We start from the raw sequence: 17,899 nt of genomic DNA, 5'->3' as shown, positions 1-17,899 counted from the left end.
TCCTAAAGAGACTTTAGTCTTTAGGCTTTTAATATATCTGTACCCGACCTGTCTAATAATTTAGTGGTCAGCCTGTTAATTGATGATAAAACAGTAAGTGTCTCAGATAAGATGGAATAGTATGTCTTAATACAACATCGACGCCATATTGGCCAATTAGAGAAGATTACATTACATTATATATATATATATATATATATATATATGTATATATATATATATATATATATATATATATATATAGTGAGGGTATTCACTTATTATTAAAACATTTCTGTCCGGGTGACCATAGATATCAAAACGAGCGAACCCAACGGGATAGCGACGGACTTCCGGAGCCACGACGACAGAGAAGAGTGACAGTTGATTTGACCAAAAGTCTGCTCACAAGCAGTGACGTCTCTGTCTCTATAACGGGCGGGATATCCGCATTAGTGAGCTAGCTAATAACATGGCGAAGACTTACGATTACTTGTTTAAACTACTTTTAATCGGCGATTCAGGCGTCGGAAAGACCTGTGTGCTATTCAGATTTTCAGAAGATGCCTTCAACTCAACGTTTATCTCCACTATAGGTGGGTAAAAGTCGTATTATAATTATTGTCTCTGCCGAAAAGTGGTACAGGAGCAGCCCATCCCGTCATGCTAATTTTTTTGCTAACTTTTCTGGCTAGCATTCATCTTGTAGTGGCTAGCTAGTCAGGAAGCTGCCCTGCCGGTTTGTTAGAGGGGCTTTTCCAGAACTGACAATTATATTTTAACTGGTTGATATACTGGGAAAGCCCCTGTATGTATGAACTGTAACACCAAAGCTGTAACGTTAACAGCAAATATATAACTATGGTAAGCTGAACTAACAAGCTACAAAGCTGTCAGTGAGCTAGTTGGCAGTGTCATTTTTCATATAACCAGCTGTCTGTACTTCGCACTCTCGTAGCCAACGTTACAGGAAATATAAATGAACTCGTCAACCACTATGCTTCTAAAATCAAACATTAGCTAATGCTACTGTCAATGGGATACTCGCTCAATTTCGGCGCCAGATGACAGATGTGCTTAAATTGAATCATGTGACTTTTGTTTTTCCTCAGGTATTGATTTCAAGATCAGAACAATAGAATTAGATGGAAAGAAGATCAAGCTACAGATATGGTAAGATAGTCACACTACATAAAATGCTTGACCCTTTATGTGGAGAAGAAAGATTCATGATGGATGATAATTGCACTAAGTTGCCAGTTTATTAGGTACATCTAACTAAATTGATTAAGTCTAATATATATATATATATATATATATATAGTCCTTCAATAATAAATGGCAATATGGATTATTGCAAACTGGTTGTTTAAGACTATGCTAGTTTTAGCTTTGTGTATCTAATAAACTGACAACTGAGTTTCTTTATGGGAGCACAACATAAATTGGCATTTAAGGTAAATTAGTAAATGTACGATATTCATGACAAATAACTATAACCTTTATTGATATCTCGTTCTGTTATCTCCAGTATTATAATCTGTATCACGCTCTCATTAAACAAGAAACAACACAGGTTTCCTGTCTATGAAACTTTGTACCACTTTTGTGTTCTCTCTTGACAATGCTATTGACTTCATGATTTTCCCTGTATTTGATTGAGAATAAATACCAGCTCTTGGTAAATTAAAAAAGTTTAGATAACTGTGTACACAGATTACTGATGAAACAACATTTGTACCAATATATCCTCAGCAAATACTGGTATGTCAAAGGAATATTTGGGGGGGATTTGCTTAGTCTTACCAAAGCTGAGATGAGAAGATCAACATCTGCTTTATTTCTGTGCTTTTAATACAGCGGTAGCTTGGGGTATTTTCACTCTTGCCCAAAGACTGGAACCAGGAAGAAAACGTCTAATATAGTGCTGTCCAATGTGTATTCTAGCAATCTAAAGCTAACATATATGCACTCTGTAGGCCTATGTCTTTAATACATGTAGAAAGAAAAAAATAGATTTAAAGAGCAGTTAGCATTGGAGCGTCATGACCAACAACAGATGTCCCCTGTGGTTACATCTCATAAGTCCTGTTCTTAGTATCACCCCTAGACGTAATGGGTACATAACACTTAGTGTACTGAAAGTTGCTGATTTTGCTAGTTTCAACAAAATCTAGCTGACTCTTTGATGTCATGGTAACTAGTTGAGTATGATAACACACAACACGAAAATAAGACGGTTACGCAGTTGATTATGTATTTTCTTTTACACAGAGGTTATCTGTTTCCCCTTGCTTCCAGGCTCTTTGCTTAATGCACAGATGCAAATCGTGCTAGCTTAATCTAGCTAGGTTCTGCAACATAAGTTTGAAAAACAATGTGTTTTCTATGTAGGGATACGGCAGGACAGGAGAGGTTCAGGACCATCACGACAGCCTACTACAGAGGAGCCATGGTAAGTTGCGTTGTCATCTTAACAACTTATACAGTAGTATGGCTTATCTCTGGTTATCTCAGAGGCCCGTTTCAGAAAGCAGGGTTAGTGAAAACTCTGAGTTTGTTAACCCTAAGGTGAGGGAAACTGGGTTTTCTGTTTCAGAAAGGGAGGTTAATCAAACCTGAGAGAGAGGGGTAACTCCAGCCTGTTTCAGAAAGAGAGGTAACTTAACCTCAGACCCTGTGAACCTAACCTGGTCAGGAGCAGGTTTTCTTCAATAAACCTCGAGTTTCTCTCAGTCTCCTCCCTCTGACACAGCGCGCATTCAGTTCTTCATTCAGTCTGTATCAGGCGCATTTTAGCGCAGTTTATCTGCATGAATAAAAAATAAATGTGTTTTTTTTTTTTTCTCAAAACATGGCATTTCCTTGTGTCGACGATCCCGTTGATGAAGAAGCTGTATTACTTCGCAGAGTGTTAAACACGTCGGGAGATGATATTGAGGCCCCGACTCTAGATGCATTTTCATTTCCAGATAATTACCTATTTGAGCGGTATCATTTTTCTTCACAGTCCATCAGATATTTAGGCTTGTATAACCTTATCTGTCCTCATATCACTAACGTCACCCATCGTGGGCATGCTCTACATCCCAGCAGATTATTTGTGTCACATTACGTTTTTTTGCAAACAGCAGTTATCTTTATAACATTGATGATGCGGAGCATATTAGTAAAGCCACTGAATGCAGGGCCGCAGAAGAATGTGACTCGCTCCAAAACGTGTTTTAAACGTTTTTGTAGTGTTCCCTGGACAAAAACCAGTAAGAGCCATTAAAAAGGAGGTTCACAGGATTGCAGGTGAATGATGTAAACCCTTTGAAATAAAAGATATCAATTATAATTCTGTTAATGATGGTGCTGCAGCCTCAGAATGGGATTAAGTAGGCCTAGGACTTTTTTTCGTCCGCAGGATTGCATCTAAATGATGATGATGATAGATTATAGATTCAATACCATTTCACCAGTAATATTAGGCTATACTTGTGATTAAATATGAAATTAATACACTATATTGGAACGTACGCATTTACTCTAGCAGCATTTTTCTCCCACGCAAATTCTCTCTCTTTTGCAGCAGCCACTGTGTTGCTTTTTTAACAAAATATATGTTCAAACTCGCTGTATGTGTGCATGAGTATTTCCACTGACCTGTTTGTGGTTGTTGCCATGGTGAATTGTAGTATCATGGCTCAGTTCATGCTGCCTTTTTATAGTGGTGGTGCACGCGCTTAACTCTGAGTGAACCTACACTTAGTGGATTGAACCAGCTCAAATCAGCTGTTCTGGAACCGAAAACTCGGACTAAAAAGAGTTTCCCATCTCAGGGTAAATGAACTCAGAGTTCAGGGTTAGACTCAGAATTTGTTAAACCTCCTTCCTGAAACGGGCCTCTGGTGTGAGCTCTGCAGCATCAACCTTCACCAGAACCACACCCAGCATTGTTAGTATTGTTGTTCATTTTGTACACACCTGGGAAATCAGAGGTCGCTCTGTGCATTGAAATGGTATTTTTGTTAGAATCTCCTTTGGTTCAAGTTTAACTGGATGACTTTGCATATTCTACTTTCGGAAGCTAATTGATCCTAGTTGCCTTTGGTATTCAAGTGCCATGCTTTTACTTGAGGCTGCAAAAACGTGACCCACCATTACTAATAAGGGTTGACATTGACAGCAGAAAATCACATTTTAGACACTTAATTTCCAAGTCTCTCCCTATGGACTAATGACAATTGGTAAGGAATGATTTCATGTTGACTGACTGCGCCATTGTTTTATGTCTTTTCCTCTATGAACTCTTCAGGGCATCATGTTAGTCTATGACATTACCAATGAGAAGTCCTTTGACAACATCAAGAACTGGATACGGAATATAGAAGAGGTAAATGTTTTACGTTGGTGGATGTGACTATGTGTGTGTTTGCCCACTTCTATATGTACAGATAGTGATAGCCATCTGTTCTGTGTGCATGGCTGAGTGTGTTTTATTTGATTTTTACAAAAAGAGCTAAAGAGCACATGCATGCATCTATTACATTCTATTACTTATCATTTCCTGTCGGTTCACTATGCCGCTCTGTCTTCTACAGCATGCCTCAGCAGATGTGGAAAGGATGGTCCTTGGGAACAAATGTGATGTCAATGACAAGCGACAGGTGTCCAAAGAAAGAGGAGAGAAGGTGGGATGATAAAGTTGGCAAATGAATGCACTGAGAACTTCATTAAAAAAGTACACTTAAACTGTGTTCTCATGGGGTACATATTGATGATGTTGGCTCATCGTGGCAGAGTACTGACACATTTCTGTCTCTTTTCTGCCTGCTGTCAGCTGGCGCTGGAGTATGGTATCAAGTTCATGGAGACCAGTGCAAAGGCAAACATCAACGTCGAGAATGTGAGTTCACACTTTCCCTTTTGATTATTCATTCACAGCTGAAAGTATTGTTACCAAGAGTTGGGCCTTTGGTCATTGTTGTCTATGGCCTTGTCATAGTGTTTGAGTAATTCCCTGCACAGAACGGATTAGATCCATATTTATCTATTAATGACAAATTGACATGTATAGAGTGCATAGTGGTGTGTAGACCATATCACCAGAATAAAGTAGGAAACCTTAATACACTGTCAGAGTGGAAAAATCTATTTCGTTATGATAGGATCCCCATTAGCTGAACTATAACCAGCTAACCAGCCAGTCCACATATAACACAAAAGACAATAATCATCTTAAACCATTACATTACAGGCATAATTACATTGTAACCACTTTTTCAGTGCAAACCCACGGATTGTGTACATATCTTATATACAATAATTGATGACTAAGAATCAGTCAAACTACTTCTGATTTTGTTGAATTAATTTAAATACACAATCTTCCTTGTCCACAACCATTGGTCCCACCCAGAGAACTGCCACTACTGTGGTTTAATTAAATAAAATAAAAATGATTTCATTTGTTTAACCTGTTTTTGTCTGCAGGCCTTTTTAACCCTTGCCAGAGACATCAAAGCAAAAATGGACAAGAAGCTGGTAAGAATGAAGATGAGTGGAAACGTTATTGTTATAAAGCTGTCACCGTGTGTGGTGTCTGTGTTGTCCCATGTACTGGTGTTGTTGCTGTTCTCATATTTGACGGTGCTTTCTCATCTGTGTGTATTTTAGGAGGGCAACAACCCGCAGGGCAGCAGTCAAGGAGTAAAGATTACAGAACAACCCAAGAAGAGCAGTTTCTTCCGCTGCACGCTCCTGTGAGGAGACGGGAGTGTCGGCATCCACCATCGCCTTAACTGTGTCCCCCCACTGGACAGAACTGGACAGAGCACACTCGCATCTCTTCTTTTATTTTTCTTCACCTGTCTTCCTCCTTTTCTTTCTCTCTATAAGGAAAAACAGAAGTTTTTCGCTCTCTCGGTTCCCTCGACAGCTGTGAATCTAACTACTGTGGCCTCTGTTAGATGCTAAGTCTGGTTTCTCTTGTTACGGTTGCTCATTAGATTGACAGCGCCAACTTGATTCCTTAGATTTTATTGACTTTTAAAGACGGCCTCCTTGTGAGATACTAGAAACGATCAAACCTTTACTTCTCACAATAATGTCTCATTCCAAGATTTTTTTACCGCCTCTTGTCAGTGTCACTTGGTGTTTTATATATTCGATCCTTATCACTAAAAGTAGCCCAAATTATACTTCCAGAAAAGGCTTACTAGTTCAATGGGCTTCCTAATTTTGAATATACTCATCTGTCGAATAATGCGATGTATGTATCCAAGGTGAAAAGAGTACAATTCAAACTATTATACCACATTTGTGTACTGACTGGGTGGCCCAGACTTTTGTATATCCACATAAGGTAAACGCCACATGTAAATGTATATCGCTGATTATGATTCACCATATGAAACGGTAGTGCCAGCGCATTTTACTCATATCAACTTTGGGCTTTACATGTCCTCTGTCCACCTTTACTACTCGTGTCTTTCTGTTGATTTCTTAGGCTGAAACATTCCTCTTTAATGTGCAATGTAATGTGTATGTGGGTCCCAGATTTAGCCCATCTTAAGTATTTTACATGGTTGCAGTAAGACTGGGTTAAGTATGCTTGTTTGAAGGGCACACCGATTCCTTTTGTAGTTGCTTGCCTCGTCATTTCAGGTATTGCAAATTCTATGGATGAGATAATATGTGATTGGTGTGAGGTAGATGTTTAGTTGATGCACTTCAACTGGTGGACTAGCAATACCTAACTCTAACACCTGGATGCATACAGTTACACAGCAGTGGCACAGAAGGAATCGCAGCAATGATGAAATCATTGTTTTATGCATTCATACTTCTTCCTCTCCAATCGGGGAACATGTACACAACTGTTTTCTGGGCCTTGGGATAGGGGCTGTGCTGTAGCAGTATTTATGGAGTGAAACAAAACATAGCACCAAAATGACCAAGTGCCCTTTTTATGTTCTTATTGATTATTATGCACTTTTCCTTTTGTTCTTTCTGTAAAAAAACGTTCTTAACATTTGTTGGCTGTGCTCGTTGCAAGTCTAAACTGAAAGCAAAGAATATTCATGCGCAAGTTTTCCATGTACCCTCTCTGGGCTTCCGAAAAACATCTGAGCACTGAAACCTCGTCTTTTAAGTTGGTATAGTGAAAATATACAGAAGGCCTTTGATTTAGAAATGTTTTCCCCCATTGCAACATTCCTATTAATTGATATTTACCTTTTTCCAGCTTTTTATGCATTTATTGCTTCTCCAATGATGCTTTTGGGAACCCCAGATGCACACACCCCTCACCCACCTCGTCTCTCTCTCGTTCCCTCCCCTCTCCAGACATCACAGAAATGTGCAAAGGATGCTTGCCGTTTTCTGCTGTCACTCCAAATGCCCGGTTGAGCTGTTCAGCCCTAAGAATAGGAAATTAATTGAAAGCTGATGAAAAGTACGTTTTACAGTGAGAGCAAATCATTTCTAGCAGTGCTGAAGAGTCATTGAATATGTATCTGTGTAGGGTTTAACCTGTGGATTTAAATCATTGTCTTTAACATGGTTGGACTTTAGGCACAATTTTGGTATAACTGGCTCTCAAAGATTAGGTCAATTCATGGCTTAAATTTGCCTTAAATTTATTCTGTAAAATGAGCTTGGTTCTTCTTTTGATTGGAGTCCTCTGTAATTCTCGCCAACTATACATTTGTCAGGTCTATGTTAGCATATCTTCAGCATTCCCCAACTAAATTTGGATTTCATCGCTGATTATTGATGGATTTCATGGGGAGTCAATTAAACAAGTCAGCAATTGTAAATAAGATCTACAGTGATTGTACTGAAGGTTCATGAATCTTATTGATCTACACATTTTGTAGATATGTGTTTTGATGATTTATTAAAAATGAGATTCTTAAAAAAAAAAAAAAATGTGGCAACTGATTATATTTTCACCTTTTTTATTTTTGGAAATTCATGTAGATATGTAAAACAATATGAACAAGGTTACGTTGCCTGTTTTGTTTAGGTTTGATATTTGAATTTGACTTGAAGTGGAGACACTTCATAACCAAAACAACACTGAGAATTAGTTAGGTGTGCTGTAACAGATTGGTCATGATTCGGTTGACTCCCAAGGGTTTGGTCAATGAAATCAGGCTGTCCCATTATGGAAAAAAAATGTATTCATGAAAAGGTTATTGTTAATTACTTTTTTAATTACAATTTTTTGTTTATGTTTACTTAATTTATATTTCATTTCATAAGAACGTTATTTACAAAATTATATTTCCTAAGGTCCCATGTTTGGTCCTCCATAGCCTGCCGTTTTCTGTTGCAAATGAATCTGCTACTATGTGCAGCACTGCACCTTTATTATTTTTGCTCTGTTCATATGCTAATTTTCAATATTTGGCTCAAAAGTGGTGCAAACAGTATGGAGCATTGCCAGGTACGCTTTAGATTAGATTCAACTTTATTGTCATTGTGCAGAGTACAAGTACAAAGACAGCGAAATGCAGTTTGCGTCCAACCAGAAGTGCAAAAGAAAAAAGCAGAAAAGTGCAATGTGAAATACAAGTATAGACAGGTGGTGCATAGGCAGGACAAGAAATAGATTGCAGTGTTATAAGAGCACAATAAATATAACTATGTAATATGAACAATGTATGAACAACATGTACATATATGTGCAATGTAGTAGCAGTGACATTATACTAGTAGTAAGAATAATATAGATATATGCAGTGTATTAACAGAATATATAATAAGAAAAACAGAATAAATATGGATATACTGAATGAACCATATAGACAGCTATGTACAGTGTGGTAACATAAGAGTAGTAATAAGTATGTGCAGGATGAATAGTATGAAGAGCAGTAGAATATGGCTATGTATAGGTGTAATTACAGTATGTACATCTGTAAATAAATAAATAGAACAGTATGGGTGGGATAGGGTAGTGCAAATTGTCCGGGGGGGCTTAGTAGGTAAATTGTCACCGAGATGCAGAGCAAGAGTTCAGTAGGGTGACAGCCGCAGGAAAGAAGCTTCCTCTGAACCTGCTGGGTGATGTATAGGTGGCCACATCTCCATACTCGGAAGAAGTAGGGGATTCGGGAGCAGTGGGCATGTTGATGGTGACTGCTCAGGGGCCATGTCATGTCTTCTAACTAAACATATTCTCCTCACACACTCCCTTTTCAACCTCACAGCTGGAGTAAAGGTGTGTTCACAGTCCGAGCTGCTTACTTGAAGTGTTCCAATCACCAGACCCAACCAGCCAGCTACAGCACACTGCCAATATGCAGTTTTTTTCTGTTCCTAATACGATGAACAAATGAATCAAAAGGCTACATGGTATGCTTGAAGGCAGAGAAAAATGAATTGTTTGCTCGAGCAGATGGAATATAAAAAAGTAATTTCATAAAACTGTTTGCATCTTCACAGGCACTTTTTAACAGGACTCACACAGTTTGAAAATAGTTGCCATGTGATGGAGAAGGTCGTGGAGTTTGTAAATGGAGAATAAGGGGCCCCTGAGCAAGCGTATCACTTCCGCTTTGTACACCGCCAGGCAGCAGGATCAAGTACAGGCAGTAAGACTTTGACCTTTATTACGTTTTTTTGTTTTCATATAAACAATCATCATAATGGAAGGAAAACTTCCCAGATTGGTTATTTAACTGTCCCTGAAGCTGCGCGTCAGCCTTATTTTCATTGAATCGGTTCATACACCAAAGACCGTGAACTGTGGGCCTATTGTAAATATATTATACAATTCATAGTTCCTGCTTCCTCTACTTCTAGAACAGTAGATGGAAGTCGGAGAATCCCTTGCACATGCACACATTTGTCCAACATTAGCATATTATTATTAAATCATCAGCTGAGCAGCAACTTTCTAGTTTTCTTTAAAAACCCACAAATATTGCTTATGTAAAAAGACGCTTCACTGAAATGTCCCTGAACACGTTCGATTGCGGTAAATTGTACAGCTGTCCATAGTGTTGTGTGCACTACTGTATTTCGACAACAATAAAATAAAAAAGTGTATTTGCAGCACAGAGGTTGAGAACCTCAATAATTTCTCTTAGCTACTTTCCGCATTATAATATTATAATAACGTTTTGCAACGGCTGAAGAGGGCAGGACTGAAGCCTCTCGTTTCATCTGAGCTGGTTACTCTCTGATAGATCGAAACGTTCACTTTAACTTCATTTTATTTCACACACGTGGCTTTATGATATCCGTGGCTATACATTCCTAATATAATCCGAATACACTGTCACACTTCCAGATAAGCTTTTACTGATCTTTGGCTACATTATGTAGTGTCCTATCCACATGGGACTGTTCAAGAGCTACTCATAGAGGTGTGAGTTTTGCCTCCGCCCCGAAACAGACAGGTATAGTCAGGTGAGTGAGATCTGCTGCGTCATTTTTACCACGGAGCTGCCAGACAAGGTGAGTAACCTTTGCTGTGAGCCTTGTTGAATTTAGAAATCTCTCAATTTTATTTACTAAAGCAGTGTCATTTAAAACAAAATATTAATGTTCAAACTACAAATGTAAGATGTATTGAATAAACCAAATCAAAGTAGGTCTGGCTTGTTCAATAAGTAAACCGTATTACGAGTAAAACGGATGCAAATAGTATACAGTATAGTACTACACAGTGTACAGTAGCCTACAGTTCTGTCTATGTATTGTAAATCGTCTTCAAACATGTTAAAAACACAATTAAAGAATGTTTTATGGGGTTTCTCTTTATGTAAAAGTCAAACTGAGCAATGTTTACAGTACACACCATAGATTGTGTTCATTGACCTTATTTATAATTGAAAGAGGAACAATATACATGGTAAAGGGGAAAAGATGATCAAATAATTGGCATTTGAATGCATAATCTGCTTGTTATCCCATACTGTATGTGATTTCTGTTGTATGTACTCTATGTACATTGTACAAGAAATGTATGTATAGACTCAGTGAGCTGTAAATTATTTACAGGTCTTTGTTTTTTCAATTTCAATTTTCCAACAGACCCAACAGAGGATTAAATGAGCCATTTCTCAGGATGATGGAGTGGAGTCAGTCGTCACAAGGACAGCGTGATGCTTTCATCTGGTTCACAGAGTCCCAGCTCCAGCGTGTGATCAGGAACGGGATCGTCCCTGAATGGTTTCATGGGATCATTTCCAGGAAGTAAGTTCTATCCCTGTCCGTCATCTGTAGCAGTGGATAGCAGACAGTGAGGAATGTGGGAAGTCATGTTCTGAAAATCGTACACAATGAAGATATCGGTGCTGTGTTCCAGCATGCAGTTTGTTTTTAGTGAATTGCTCAAGTTTAAAACTGTTCTAGTAGCCTATAGTCATATATATGTCTTTAGGATCCATCATGTTTTTTTTTTACAATGCTGTGTATGCTATGTGTAATATTAATGTCAGGTTAGTAAAAGTAAAACTGTATTTATGTACCTCCTTTCTAGAGCAGACATTACAAAGTGCTTCACTACAACAACATTAAGACATAAAATACAGCCCCAATATAAGAGTAATGAGTAAAAATACAAACATATCTAAACACAGTCTAAACAGGGAAAATAAAGATGTTAAATCCCCGAAACGTTGGATTTTCAGGAAGTAATACAAATATTTCAGGAAGTTCTTGGCACCACTTTCTCAACCCAATAAAGCAATTGCTCCTTTAAGTGTTAAAAAAACTGTGGGTGTGCATCGGAAAAACCAAGTGTGCCACGTCTAATTATCTCTAACATTACAGCCCCACATATAGGCCTACCGGTAGATCCACTGTACGCTGGCAAGTGATTTGATGCTTTTTGGTGTCTAAATATTTTCGCATTAGATTACTGTAAGTCCCAGAGCTAAGCAAGTGGCCGTTTGTGCTGTGAAATGAGTATGGCTAAATTAGGGGGTGCGTCTAGGCACTGTGGATTTTTTATGTGTTCCATGACTTTTTCTCCCCCTCAACATCATTGGTAGGCAGGCTCTGCATGATGGCTTTTGGGTTAAGAAAATAATTTATTAATTTTAAAATTAACAAATATTATAATAAGACCATAATAGCCTAAGTTTCAAACAAAACGTTTTAGTAAGGCTATAACTAAAAATTCCTTCTGCATTTGATTTTTGGGTGTGCCAGCTGCCTCTTTGGGTGGCACAGGCACACCCTGGCACTTACACCACTAAATACGAGGACAACACATTGGTTTACAATGGGCTTTACAATAAATTGGAATACTAGAAATAGAAGACAAGAATACAAGGAAAACATAAGTACATAAAATCCAGTCAAGTCTTGTTGATTCTGCTTTTTAAAAGAATCAACAACGTAAAAAAACAACGTAAAGAGAGCGGCAGTGCATTCCACAGCCTGGGTGACACTGCCTGAAAAGATTGATCCCCTGGTTTAGTAGCCTCTTACATGGTAGACTTTACCCCTTATAATCAAGCAGCCTATTTATTATTCCTCCACACCCAGTGTACACATTAACAACTTTGTATAATGGATATGTGTGGATTACTATTAGGCATAGTGTACTTCATCAGTTTACTTGCCTGACATTCTATTTAAATAGTAAGTCCATGCATGACAAGAACATTTTGTTATGTGTCTGTTTGTTTTGTTCTGTCATGCTAAGCTGTTTACTACACATCTTAAAGGTCCTATTACATGCTGCTTTTTGGATGCTTCTATATAGGCCTTAGTGGTCCCCTAATACTGTATCTGAAGTCTCTTTCCCAAAATTCAGCCTTGGTGCAGAATTACAGCCACTAGAGCCAGTCCCACAATGAGCTTTCCTTAGGACGTGCCATTTCTGTGTCTGTAGCTTTAAATGCTATTGAGGGGGGGGGGGGGCAAGGTGGAGGGTGGGGGTGTGGCCTTGACCAACTGCCACTTTGCTTGTTTGCAAGCCATAATGTCTCTCTCTTTCTCATGGGTGGGCCAAATTCTCTGATCGGGCAAAGCAGAGAAAGGGGAGGTAACCTTTCCCCTTATGACGTCATAAGGAGCAGATTCCAGATCGGCCCATCTGAGCTATCATTTTCTCAAAGGCAGAGCAGGATACCCAGAAACCCAAAAAACCTCATAAAGTGAAATTTTCATGCCATGGGACCTTTAAGATGACACATTTCCTTGTGACTCATGCTCCAGTTCACGTCACCCAATGAAATTGTTAGATCATTATTAATTATTAATCATTATTAAAGTGCTTGTGTGAGAGTTATATTTGTCTGTGGTAATTTGGATGTTAATTATTTGTGCAGGACGGCAGAGGAACTGCTGATGGCCAAGCCTCCTGGCTACTTCCTCATCAGAGTCAGTGAGAGCCGGATTGGCTACACTCTCTCATACCGGTGAGTGTTTGAAGGATTAAAGGAGCTGTATTTTACAGTTTACACTCACAGTCTTGGTTGGTTCAAAGCCCTCACTTTGACCCTCAGCGCTGAGGACCGCTGCAGACATTTCATGATCGATGCATTGGAGGACGGCCATTACGTCATAGTAGGGGAGAACAGGCGCCACCGGCTTCTGCAGGACCTGGTGGACTTTCACCATAGGACTCCCATTTTGCCTTTCACTGAGGTGCTGACTGTCGCTTGTGGACAGGTGAGGAAATGTTTTATTAGTCTGCATGAATACAGGTACCCTAGTCTATATCCAAGACGTTCCACTTTCGGGATTGCTCTCGTTCTGCCAGAAATTCTGCTGGATGTCACTCTTTTCGGATGTCCGTTTTCAGATGTCTGTTACCTTCCGCTTTCTTTGTGTTGTAATTTTCTCTGGTTGATTTATGAGGACTATGGTTAACTGCTCTTCAGATCTCTGCAGGGTAAATCCAGACAGCTAGCTAGACTACCTGTTGAATCTGAGTTTTCTGTTGAACGACTAAAACAACCATGGGCGTCAGTTTGGTTTGAAATGTGCTGGGGACAGAGACGCATTCGGAAGTACATTTCCAGAAGTGCTGGGTACAATGACGCATAATTTATTTTTTTCTCTTTCGCGCAGGTCATGTTTTGAAAGACGCTGTCCTGTAGCTTAATGAATAAAAACGTGGTTTAATGTACGTAAACAATGATCAATGATTACCACATTTCCCTCTCATATTGCTCCTCATTACCACTGAAAACTGTAAACAAATCTAACCCAAACTCCAATTATTATGGACGTTATCTGACATTAAGCGTTTCTGCTTTACATTTTCAGCAGAGCGGCTGTGGGTTGACTCCCCACGGTTCTCATGGGCTTTATAAGTCCTAACATGGAAAGGCTTAACGTGGTTTAATGTACCTAAACATCGATCAATCATCACCACATTTCTGGTTCAATTTTTTGACAGTTTTCAGTGGTTATCACGAGCAATATGAGAGAGAAATTTGGTAATCATTGATCATTGTTTAGGTACAAGTTTTTTCCTCGCCATAGGCACCAACGAAGAAGACAACGCTAATGTGAGATAACTTCTATAATCGTTGGATTTCGGTTTAGTTTTTTTGACAGACAGTGTTCATTACAAGATATGGCCATGAGAAATTTGGTGATCGTTGTTTAAGCTTTTTCACGTTAAGCAGAATGTCCCGACAGCGCAGCAGCAGAGCGGCTGTGTGTGTGTGTGTGTGTGTGTGTGTGTGTGTGTGTGTGTGTGTGTGTGTGTGTGTGTGTGTGTGTGTCTGTGTCTGCCCTGTGGGGATAGAGATTGTTGTGGATTTTTTGGCATCTGTCGCTCAAGAATTATATGTGTTATGGACTTTTTTTTTAACTAAATTGAGCTCGAGGTTTTCAAAAAAAGTGGTGGGTACAAAATGACTCATGACGAAATCTGGTAGGTACGCGTACTCACCGTCCCCACCGAAATCGACGCCTATGAAAACAACCTCTGAACGTACACATGTTCCACCAAAACAAGTTCCTTTCCGAGGCTATTTTGCAGCGGCACCGTGGCTCCGCTTGGTGCTTAGCCCAAGATGATTGTGATTGGTTTAAAGAAATGCCAATAAACCAGAGCACAAATTTTCCCCCATCCTGGATTGCTGTGTGGACTAGCCAGACCCTTCTCCGCAGCGCTGTGGAGGAAGGTCTAGCATTGCAAGACTACATGTGCCCTAACTGAACAGTCGTTCCATACATTATACATTTGTGTGGTTTGTAGGTTATTGTATTCACTGTGCTCACTAAGTGCATGATGTGAAATTAACTTAATTTAACTGTGTACATTTCTGTAGAGCGTCAGGACTACATATATGCATTTGGGAATTTACAGTGTGCATTCATAGTTAAAACTCACCATTACTATCATGATATTTGCTTGCCACCTGTGCACCATGCAAAAACAATTACAACTTGTTCTGTTTTTCTCGCTCTCTGTCTGATCTCGCTGAAGACCTCGAAAGACAAGACTGACTATGCAGAGCTGCTGTTTACCCAAAGACATCTAAACCCTAACACAAGTTTGCTACCAAACAACTCACTGCATCCCAGCACGAGTCACCAAACATCACAAGAGAATATCCCACCTGCCCTTCCTTATCGACCAAATAACCTGAGGAACTCTCCAGTCCCGTCTTCAAACAAACTTTACCCAAGTTTGGAAGAAGAATTTCACCGTGTCACTTCCCCTCTTCCAGCCACGGTAATGGTGGTCTTATTGTTTTAAATATTGTCTGGTGCAAAAACTGTTCTTAAAATAAAATCTATCCAAATGATCCTGCTGGCGATGGAGTCCTATATGAACATATGATTTTCTCCCAACCGTTGAACAGTTTTGGTTGTTTCCCATGAGAGATTTCTGTGTTTCTGTTGTTGCCTTTTTCACTTATTTAAAGCTACATTGTGTAAGAATTTCTCCCATCTAGCGGTGAAATTGTATATGACAACCAACTGAATATTACTTTCTAGCACCTCCCATTCCGATCGCGTTTTAACTGCTACAGTGGCTGAACCCGAAATTAGCTCTTAGTATCTCCATCGTTTACACGCAGCTGTTCTAGCCACTCCAATATTAACTTTGGTCTTGTTGCTTTGCCTGTCGCGTTGTCGTTTTTATTCTCTTTTTCGCCTCCCTGGTGAGTAATCTCCCCCTGGCATTCGTCACAGTGCTACTGAGTGTAAAAGGGCGAAATGCAGAGGTATGTCCCTCTTTGGCTAATGTATTTTAAAGATGGAGGCGCGACATGCCGGTCGTCATTTGAGCGACATGCCCGTATGTATTCTGAATGATTCTGAATGGCAGATTCTACGCTTACGAGAATACTTTGATTAGTTGGTGGAAGTAATTACACTTGAATGAGCACATATTTGTGAAAGAACAAAGGGCTGTTTGCTAAGAATCAAATAAAAAAATTACACAATGTAGGTTTAAAGTGGGCTCAGCAGGGGGAAAAAAAGTTTTATATAACCTTTGTGAACTATTCAGAATTTAGCAATCTTTAAATCAAAATGTGATGGCAGTTGTGGGGGCTGTTTCCTTAAATTGCCGGGCCACTGTCAATTACATCTGATTAAAAAAGTTTTATTTTTTGACTGTTAAACTTTTTGAAAATAACTAAAGATTTTTGAGTGTTGCTTATTTAGTCATGAGTACCTAATTTCAGAGATATACCTAAGATTTGAAATCAAGTTTTATGCGGCTTTAACATTAAAATGTAAGGCTTTTATTTTCTAACAAATTTCAATGCTGTTCATTTAATGTTTATAATCTCCAGCCTGTGACCAGAAAGAGATACACCGCCGACAACCCTCCATCCAACCAGCCTCCGGAGGTTCCTAATCGGAGCTCTGTCCCTCCACTGAAGCAGAACCAGGCTTGTATCAGAACAGTCTCTGCACCTGAGAGCCCCCCAACACCTACAGCCACTGGACACCCAAGCAGCACCAACATCCAGTCTGTAAAGAACCAGGAAGCAAAGCCGTCAGTCATTTCCAACCTGAAGAACCTCAAGAAGAAATTCCAAAAGAAGAGAAGCATATCGCAGGAGAATATGTACGCAGAGATAAATGTGGCGGAGAATGAGTACCACGAGATCACAGGGCAGCAGACCTTCAACACTCCACCATTTCTCCACACTTGCACTGAGCTGACACTGACTGATGGAGGGGCACCTGACGAGTACCTTCCACCTCCACCTTTTGCTCCAGGCTACTGAAACACAACCGCTCCCTTAGAAAAAAGAATGTAAAGATGGATCAAACCCTAAGTGGAGAATAAATGAGCAGTAGTCATTGATTATTGACAAAGTTACAAAAGTTTGATAGTGCATCGTTTCACCCTTCTAACCGCTGTCCTCATGTGACTGTAATTATTGCCAGTGACTTTTGAGTGCTTCATCTTTTATTTATTTATTTGCTATTCAACAGAGACAATACAGATAAACATTGTTACATAAGGAGAAGTAATGCAACAAATGTACTCTATATAGTGTATGGATCTCGCTGAAGCTAATTACAAGCCTCTTCCCTGGCCCATGTAATAAATGAATCGGCAGCAGGAGGAAGTCTGATGCAGTGTATGTAAATGAGAAATGGCATGGTTTATGTCAGCTGCTTTGAATACAGTAGACATACTGTAGCATCAGATGCGGGTCTGTTATCAGCAACATGATAAGGAAGATGGATGCAGAAGCTGATCAAACTCGTTTCACAGGTAGAAACTTACAGGTGAGACAAAATTGACCTTTACATGGCGTCTGGACATGGAAGGACCAAAACACATTTCATTTTTACTGCAAATGGCTTTGTCAGACCCTTATTATTATTATTATTATTATTATTATTATGAAGCATCTGTGTGATCTCAAGAATATTTCACATTTCTATCTGTAACTAGGTAATATATCTGTACAAAGCATCAAATATTGTTACATGACTTAGCTAATAAATCACCTTTGAAATTTGTTTTAATATG

The 17,899-nt window shown here is 39.2% G+C and overlaps 2 protein-coding genes across 2 annotated transcripts; both read left to right on the top strand.

The window, feature by feature from the left end:
- Positions 1–393: 393 nt before the first annotated feature.
- LOC144523464 (ras-related protein Rab-8A) lies at positions 394–7,896 on the top strand. Its single transcript, XM_078259027.1, has 8 exons — positions 394–575; positions 1,092–1,152; positions 2,374–2,434; positions 4,280–4,357; positions 4,566–4,655; positions 4,805–4,870; positions 5,458–5,508; positions 5,641–7,896. Exons 1-8 carry the CDS (start codon positions 452–454, stop codon positions 5,728–5,730), a joined length of 621 nt encoding a protein of 206 aa, XP_078115153.1. The 5' UTR covers positions 394–451; the 3' UTR covers positions 5,731–7,896.
- A 3,151-nt stretch (positions 7,897–11,047) lies between these two features.
- Positions 11,048–17,899, top strand: hsh2d (hematopoietic SH2 domain containing). Its single transcript, XM_078259026.1, has 5 exons — positions 11,048–11,175; positions 13,263–13,352; positions 13,440–13,605; positions 15,380–15,628; positions 16,701–17,899. Exons 1-5 carry the CDS (start codon positions 11,048–11,050, stop codon positions 17,139–17,141), a joined length of 1,074 nt encoding a protein of 357 aa, XP_078115152.1. The 3' UTR covers positions 17,142–17,899.

This window comes from Sander vitreus, chromosome 9 (assembly GCF_031162955.1).
Source record: "Sander vitreus isolate 19-12246 chromosome 9, sanVit1, whole genome shotgun sequence".
NCBI lineage: Eukaryota > Metazoa > Chordata > Actinopteri > Perciformes > Percidae > Sander > Sander vitreus.
Note: the sequence above shows the minus strand (reverse complement) of the source record. Positions and strands in the feature narration are given on the sequence as shown.

Excerpts from the sequence above, each read along its gene's own strand:
- hsh2d (XM_078259026.1), top strand. The coding sequence starts at position 11,048 with ATGATGGAGTGGAGTCAGTCGTCACAAGGACAGCGTGATGCTTTCATC. Across the intron at positions 13,353-13,439 it reads GGCTACACTCTCTCATACCG|CGCTGAGGACCGCTGCAGAC; the intron begins GTGAGTGTTTGA and ends TTTGACCCTCAG. Across the intron at positions 13,606-15,379 it reads TGACTGTCGCTTGTGGACAG|ACCTCGAAAGACAAGACTGA; the intron begins GTGAGGAAATGT and ends ATCTCGCTGAAG.
- LOC144523464 (XM_078259027.1), top strand. The coding sequence starts at position 452 with ATGGCGAAGACTTACGATTACTTGTTTAAACTACTTTTAATCGGCGAT. Across the intron at positions 2,435-4,279 it reads CCTACTACAGAGGAGCCATG|GGCATCATGTTAGTCTATGA; the intron begins GTAAGTTGCGTT and ends TGAACTCTTCAG. Across the intron at positions 4,656-4,804 it reads CCAAAGAAAGAGGAGAGAAG|CTGGCGCTGGAGTATGGTAT; the intron begins GTGGGATGATAA and ends GCCTGCTGTCAG.